Source organism: Lissotriton vulgaris, chromosome 1_1, assembly GCF_964263255.1.
Source record: "Lissotriton vulgaris chromosome 1_1, aLisVul1.2, whole genome shotgun sequence".
NCBI lineage: Eukaryota > Metazoa > Chordata > Amphibia > Caudata > Salamandridae > Lissotriton > Lissotriton vulgaris.
The window spans coordinates 96,535,729-96,544,434 of NC_141685.1; the positions used below are offsets into that span (position 1 = coordinate 96,535,729).

Sequence of the window (8,706 nt, forward strand, 5' to 3'; positions counted from 1 at the left end):
ATGCCCATAGGGCATGTGTGTGTGCCATATGCACACACATGTACATTTCAGGGGTGCAGCAGGGTGTCTTTGAGACACCCCTGCACCCTTGAAATAATTCTCAAATTGCGATTAGCAAATTGCGAATTCGCAATTTGAGAATTACTTCATAATCAATCCTATGGGCCTCCTGGCCGATAGGAATGCATGGGAAATTATTCCTTATTTGCGAATTCGCAAAATGCGAATTCGCAAATAAGGAAGATTAAGGAATCGCAAAAAAAAGAGCGATTTTTTACATACATTCCATTTTGAGATTTCTAAATAGCGATTCCTTAAAAATCGCTATTTAGGAATCGCAAAATGGAATCTTGATACATCTGCCCCTTGGTCTCTAATATTTTTGTAATGTCGTGTAAATATTTCTTCCTGTTAGTTCCCATTTCAATATTGTCATGAAATGTACCTATTCTTTTTGTCAAACATATTGAAATATCTTTATCACAATTTTCGGGGCATTCTAAAAAGTGTTTTCCCTCTCTAACTTGAAGCTTCCTAAGAAAAATACTGACACCAGTTCCTGGTTTCTCCTAGATCATTTAGCTTTCTCACTAAAACAAGCACAATATTGATTTGAGAGAGGTAGTTATTGTAGTCATACGCACTGGGGTTAGTTTAGAAAAGATCAATTCCTTAATCTTTCGAAATAATACTTGGAAAAGTGTATGTTCAATAATTTCAGATAACTTACTGATAAAGATATCAGATAAAGATCCCCAAATTTCTTATACCTTGTGGTATCAAAAATATGCTAGAATTAATATACTTCTCTTCTAGATAAATCCAGGTGTGAGAAGTTATTAAATGCGATTATCAACTTTGTTATTTTAACACATTTTGTCAGTGCACAGAGTATTTTCCCTACATAGATCGCATTTCATGCAATGTTCTGTTCTTGAACGTACAATGAAGGGGTAAAAATGCATTTCTACCACAATCAAGAAACCCTTGGGTCTCTGCGGATTACTGTTGCAAATGAAGACCTAGCTAAGATGAAATATCCCTGTAAAAGGACGATTTTCCTCACCGACCATAGTTGGCATGCTTCCTTATTGGGAATCTCCTTGTACCATGAAACAACCCCCTCACTGAGAGGGAGGAATTCAGGCATATTTTGTTACAGAGACAGGTATACTAAATACTACAATAATGAGCTCATGGTAGTAGGGGCAGAAGAGTGAAAGAGTGAAAGTTAAAACTTGCTAAAGGGTATGTGGCTTCCATTATTTGTACGCCCCTGGGCCAGGATTAAAAACAGGACACTGTGGGAGAAATATATATGCACTGTTAGAGTCAATAAGAGGTCAACATGTTTCAGCCTATTAACCCTCCAAATAGGTGTTTGCGGCATTCTTCAGGACTTAATCAAAAGTTCTGCCGCTCAATGTACTCAATCAATAACAAGTATTGTCATAGCCAATAGGTCTCGCCTTTGGGACCTTATAAGTGTTTAGCCATGCATATTCAGTAACAATGTGAAATAATTACTATTAAAAAAAAGAAGACTCTAAACTAACTAAGCTAGACGTGACTTTATAACTGGTTAATAAAACGTTTCTGGAGGTTTAGTATATATAACCAACTCCTTTTTTCTATGGTGTGTCATATAAAATTGATGCTCTAAATTTTAGTAAGAGTACACAACATCAATACATTCAATACTGCTTTTATATCAAGTGGCATTTAAATGAGTAGGCGCTAATGACTATTTCCGGATGACAATGTAATTAGCATTTTTTGTATAAGATGTGTTAAAAGTATGGGTAGGGAAAATGGCTATTTTGGCCAAAGGCTGCCCTTTCAATATGCATGAAAGTTTTAATTTGTAAACAGAATCACAATTTTTTATGTGGTACACTGTAATGTTAGATGAATCTGTTTTACCCTTCTGATAAGCAAGGGATGACGATGAACCGTTTTTTCGTCACTGGTTTTAAATGGATTCAGGTTGTTAGTTGACTTTACCTCAGAAAATGGTTGTTTCCCGCATGCTTTCATGCGACTTAAATCCCTTCAGTGGAAGAGGCGGCTGCATGCCTGCAGATATGGCCAGATCAGTATTTGGCTGTTTCGGTTCTACAGTGGGGCTAGAATAGAAGCTGTTAAGGGCATGGGCTTAGCTTCCCATTGGTGCAGCAGGTGCAGTGGCACCAGGTCCCAGATGCCTTAAAGACCCACTAAACTCTGATAACTGCTGTTTGTCACAGTTCAAACAGAGGCCTGAGGGGCCCACAGAAAAATGATTATTGCTGTTTTCCACAGTCCAAATAAACGACAGAGGTCACATTTCCTTTCTTGCCTTGGGGCCCAGGGCACACTGGCTAGGCCACTGGTTAACCCCTTCGATGCTGATGACGAGCTCAGCTCGTCATCAGCCACGGGTGACGTGTGTGGATGACGAGCTTAGCTCGTCATGTATCACGGTAAATCGAAAACAGCCGCACAGCGCAAAAATCACCGCAGCAGCGATGCGGTTAAGGATGCAGTCGGTGGCGAGACAGATGGATTATCTAAACAGCTCGACGATGACTTCTTCATGCCTGGGTATTAAAGTATTCATTACAATTAAAGACTGAAGCAGGAATAGATATCATAATATAGGAAGGCCTATGTACAAATGCAGCTCAATTAGCGGCTGCCTTTAACTTCTCACTTATCACCTCTCCTAATTTACAGTTTTATATTAGATGCAGGAATAAATCATGACCTATGAATATGTTTATCTATCTTTAGGTTCAAATGACCCATCTTTTCCATATGCAAGTATCAGACAGACCTGAATGAAATATGCACACAAAATAGTACCTTTATTTAAAGGCTCAGTTCAGAATTACATGAAAGGTGCACTGTCCCAGACTACACAATAGTGCAGTTTTCAGTGGGTGCTATCATCCCACACAGGGGGAGTACACCAGATTATGCTGGAAAAAACATGTGGTGCCGCAACGTAGGCGCAGTTGTAAACCACCAGTCTGCTTACATAGTAAAGCGTCTGGCAGCTATTAAGTGAGGTGGCACGTTTCCCCTGCCGGCGTCAGGGGGCTGTCACCATCCTGTCAGGTGGGGGGTATACAATCAATGCACCTCCTGACTGCTTGTTTGCCTTTTCGCCCGTGTCAATAATACAGTGCAGTCCTTGGAGGAGTAGTCAATTGTATTCATAAAAGACACTTGTGATTCTCGGATGTGTTATCCCCAGATGATGCCTGAACTGTTCCCCAATGGACTATTTGTACATGGTATTGAATTGTATGGTCTTATGAGCACTGTTAATAATAAAAAAAGATTTAGTGAATGTTTATTGCCCTCTATGTCACTCTACTTCTATGCACCTAATACAGCTTGTACAGTGGTTACTGTCATCTGCTCACCTACATTATGCTTAATATAAATAGTGCACAATTTAGGCGTTTGTGTCTGCCTACAACGTGGACCTAATACAAATAGCAGTACCTACAAGGTGGATGGTATAATTCAAAAAGAGTCTAAGATACTCCAGCACAGATGACTTTGCATCAACATTACAGGGCATCAGTCTTGATGGCAAGCCAACTTAAAACTTATCAGTATTGTATACATTATTATCATAGACTATACTTGCCTCTTGGATACAACTTTACAACGGAATTTTATTAATTTGTGTACAGTTGTGTGTATACAATAAAACAACCTACCCACCATAATTGATCTGTCTATTCATCTATTTGGGATCTGGAGTACCATGCTACTCGCCGAAAAGCACTTCAACACTTCATCAGGGGTAGCAAGCGTTATATAAATGCATAACCTTCCCTCTTCTATCCCCCGACTATCTTTTTTAACCCAACTAACAGACCAACAAGTCCAGCTCTCATATGCATTTTATATTTCCCTATACTAATTCACCACTAATAGTTTTTGGATCCTGGAGTAGTGTGCTACTCGCCGGAAAAGCGCTTCAAAGTTCGTATGGGGTAGTAAGTGTTATGTAAATCTAAATACATTACAATTACTGTTTACATCGGGCTGCACTAACACGAGGATAGAAGTAGAGTGAGGATTAGAGTTTATCTGCCAAGAACGAAGCATACTACAGAAAGTCTGTGAACAGTCTATATGTTGTGCGCCTGGCAGAGAAAAACACAGCAGAGGTGGGAAGAAGGTAGGTAATCTGATGGTCAGACCTATGTGGAAAGAGGCAATCACTTGTCAAGTGGGTAGTAATTTGTGACCAACATTTAGCTTCCATTTCGAGCACTCATAAGGTTTTTCCCCAGAGTGCGGTCTCTCATGAAGCATAACACTGTCTTTCAGATTCAAGCTTTTATGGCATAAGGATTTTCTCCAGTGTGGAATTTCTCATGGTGAGATAGCGTTTTTCTCTGCAGGTTTTCTGGCATTCAGAGCACTCATAAGGTGTTTCATCGGTATGGAGTCACCTATGGTTAGTAAGGTTGTTTTAGAACTGCCACAGAATAACCTGCACGAAACTGACAGCCTTCTTGCGCATTTGCACAATTGATTACAAATTGTACCTTGTTTACTGACGCCTCCATTCCTCGTTCCGCCGCGGGAAGTCCTGTTTGTTGCAGAGGGAATTTCGGGCTGTATCGACACCAGCAGGCCACATAGCCGCCATCTTAGGTGGGGGGAATGGTGCCACGCGCTCTAGTTGCTGCGACTTCCGGCCTACGAGCCTATTAAGCTCTATGCTCTTCCGGGCGCGCAGCGGACGAGAACAGCGAGCGCGCCAAAGGCAAGCCGGTCTGCGCCCGTACGCGCCGGACCCGCGCCCAGGGCCCAAACCTCTGCCCAAACCTCCACATCACATCCCAAACACTTTTATTCAAGAGATACTCTAATGAATTTAAGGCGCAATGCCTGTCCACATTCGGTATTGCTCCACGACAACGGCAGGCTGCAATCCCGAAAATGTCCGGCATGTGGCGTCATGATACCGTACTCATCACCTAGTAAGCCCAACTTAGAAACTATGGCAAGTCGGCCTCACCGCCTTAGATCTGCTTGAGTCCTTCCTTGAGGCCTGGATCCATCAAATTCACTGGGATGGCCTCCAATCCGATGAGTTCCATCTCCCACCCAAGGATCGGCCCTCTCACCTACCCTTTTTAATCTCTACGTTACCCCCCTTGCGGCATTGATAAAATCCCATGGCCTGAACCTAGTCTCATACGCTGACAACACCCAACTGGTTGTGTCACTTGCACAGACGGTGGAAGCCACCAGCACCAGTTTTAGGAATTGCCTGTCAGACGTAAAAAAGTGGATGAACACCCACTTCCTCAAGCTTGACACCGAAAAGACGGAGGTGATTGAGTTTGGCCAAAAACCCTCCATCTGGAGCGACCTATGGTGGCCCTCAGAGGCCGGCACCTGTCCGGCCCCAGCAAATAGGGTTAGAAACTTAGGTTTCATAATGGACAAGGACCTCGCCTGTACAGCACAGATCTGTCAGGTCAATTCGGCCTGTTTTTTCACACTAAAGATCCTTCGAAAAATCCTACCCTTCATCCCATTCTCCTTGAGGAAAACGGTGGTGGGAGCGCTGATCATGTCCAGGGTAGACTATTGTAATGCCCTGTACACAGGTGTGGGTCAAAGACAACTCGCCAGGCTCCAATCAATTCAAAACGCAGCGGCCAGAGTCTTGCTCAACCTCCCCAAACATCATCCCACCTCCAAAGCCATCTGTGAACTCCACTGGCTCCCGGTCAGGCGCAGAATTCAATTTAAGGCCATGTGCCTGGCCCATAAATCCCTTTAAGGGAATACCTCCAAACAGCTCTCCAATCTTCTCCCCCCATATGTACCGGAGCGCGCACTTAGATCCAGCTGTCAAGATCTCATTCAAATCCCCAGAATAAAGAGAGCTTGTTGGGGCGGCAGTTCCTTCTCCCACCAAGTCCCCAAGCTATGGAATAGTCTGCCATCCTCACTGCGTTCAGAAAGGCCTTGAAGACGTGGCTTTTCGCGCTGTCGTAACTCCTCTTCTCTTTCCTCGTCCTATAGCGCCAAGACGCCTCGGCATAAGAGCGCTCTAAAAATATTTCAGTCAGTCAGTCAGTCAGGCTGTGCCTATCAAATAGGAATTTCTGGCATTCACAGAAATTGGTAATGTTTTTTCCCTGTGCGCGTCTGCTCATGTAAAGCGAGATTGAGTTTAAAATTGATGCTTTTCTGGCATTCGGAGAACTGAATTATTTTGATGGTGTGTTTTCTTATGGCGCTTGTAACCATCTCTACCTCTGAATCTTTTCTGACATGTAGAGCACTGATAATTTTATTCACCAGTGTGGATTCTCACATGTTTAGTGAGATAAGATTTTTTGCTGAAACATTTTTGGCATTCGGAGCACTGATAAGGTTTTTCACCAGTGTGGATTCTTATATGCTGAGTGAGACTGCTTTTTTCACTGAAACATTTCTGGCATTCAGAGCACTGATAAGGTTTTTCCCCAGTGTGGATTCTTATATGATCAGTGAGATTGCTTTTTTGACTGAAACATTTCTGGCATTCAGAGCACTGATAAGGTTTTTCCCCAGTGTGGATTCTTATATGCTGAGTGAGACTGCTTTTTTGACTGAAACATTTGTGGCATTCAGTGCACTGATAACGTTTTACCCAAGAGTGGGTCCTTGTATGTTTAGTGAGTCTCATTTTGTCACTGAAACATCTCTGGCACTCAGAGCACTGATAAGGCTTTTCCCCAGTGTGGAATCTCACATGTGCAGTTAGAAGTGATTTAAGTTTGAAATCTTTTGGGCATTCAGAGCACTGATAAGGTTTCTCCCCAGTGTGGTTTATTATATGCAGTGTGAGATATCTTTTTTCACTGAAACATTTCTGGCATTCAGAGCACTGATAAGGTTTTTCCCCAGTGTGGGTTCGTATATGCTTCGTGAGATGGATTTTTTCACTGAAACATTTCTGGCATTCAGAGCACTGATAAGGTTTTTCCCCAGTATGAGTTCTAGTATGCCGAGTGAGCCAGCTTCTTTCACTGAAACATTTGTGGCATTCAGTGCACTGATAACGTTTTTCCCCAGTGTGGAATCTCAAATGTGCAGTTAGAAGTGATTTACGGTGGAAATGATTTGGGCATTCAGAGCACTGATAGGGGTTTTCCCCAGAGTGAATTCTTGTATGTTCAGTGAGTCTGCTTTTGAAGCTGAAACATTTCAGGCATTCAGAGCACTGAAAAGGTTTATCCCCAGTGTGGGCTCTTCTATGCTGAGTGAGACTGGTTTTGTAAATGAAAACTTTTTGGCAATCAGTGCACTGATAAGGTTTATCCCCAGTGTGGGCTATTCTATGCTGAGTGAGACTGTTTTTTTCAGTGAAACATTTTTGGCAATCAGTGCACTGATAAGGTTTTTCCCCAGTGTGGGTTCTTTGTGTATGCCGAGTGAGTGCGCTTTTGTTGCAAAAACTTTTCTGGCATTCAGAGCACTGATAAGGTTTTTCCCCAGAGTGGATTCTCATATGTTCAGTGAGTTTAGATTTACGGCTGAAACTTTTTTGGCATTCAGAGCACTGATAAGGTTTTTCTCCAGAGTGGATTCTCATATGTTCAGTGAGTTTAGATTTACGGCTGAAACTTTTTTGGCATTCAGAGCACTGAGCGTGGTTTCCCCCAGTGTGCATTCTGTCAAATTCTGTGAGATAAGATTGATGGCTGTATCTTTTTTTGCACAAGTAACGTTTTTCCCCAACTTTGTTTATTTTGCCTCGATTAAATTTGTTCTCACAGTCCGTGTTTTTATAAGGTGTTTTCTCTCCCTTATATGCCACAGTAAGAGTGAACCTGATTTTAGAGTTGGGCTTGTTTAGATAATGTTCAGCATTTATCTCTAAAAGAAATTGTGTGTAATCATCTTAACACTTGAATTGAGCAAAATATATCTGAAGCAGCCCTGTAACACCTGTCAAAATGTTTCTAGCAGATAATAGTCTTTAGGAAATTGCATCTCAGGCAGCAACTCACTTTGTGACTGAAGTTTTTCTCAAATCTATTTGTATAGGTTCTTAGCAATGCAGTAATAAGGTGTTAAGTCTGATATTTAATGATTAAACTGATAAGTACCTTTTTGCACTGACATAATGGCAGTTACTGAGGGTGTTAGAACGTGCACAGTACTATTTTGGATCACCAGTCGCAGAACATCAGTTCCTTTTACCCTTTCTATGTTTGGTGAAAGGTTAAGGTTTGTAGTTCTGAAGACGAGGATTTATTTACATTAGCTATAACGTAATGGTGCTCCTTTAATCCATTTTTATATTTAACAATTTTACATATCATTCCTGCACAACAGATAATGTTGAGGCGATTTACATAGAATTACAGAACAGTACACAATAAAAGGGAAACAATCTGAGAAGGTCATGAACACAATAAAGTGGTGAATTTTTAAGGTTTTCGCAAGAGTGAGCAGAGTGGGTCGAGGTGTTAAATCCCGAGGCAGATAGTCTTAAACTTGCGTAACTGGTTAAAAACGGTTGTTGAACAAAGTTGATTTTCAAATGTTTTGGTTGTTAACGTGTCAGCTTCGAAGTCTTCTTTCAGTGTCTTTTCTTTGATGGTATCCAGAAGAAACGTTTTGTTGTAACTTTCTTTTATGCAGTGTGTGCTTCCTCTCTAGAATTACATGATGCTTCAGATGAACGTT

At 41.7% G+C, this 8,706-nt stretch overlaps 1 protein-coding gene across 1 annotated transcript; it reads right to left on the bottom strand.

Annotated features, from left to right (window-relative positions):
• Positions 1-6,319: 6,319 nt before the first annotated feature.
• Positions 6,320-7,707, bottom strand: LOC147737547 (uncharacterized). The gene has a single exon (XM_086924413.1). The coding sequence runs from the start codon at positions 7,682-7,684 to the stop codon at positions 6,320-6,322; it is 1,365 nt and encodes a 454-aa protein (XP_086780539.1). The 5' UTR covers positions 7,685-7,707.
• Positions 7,708-8,706: the final 999 nt, after the last annotated feature.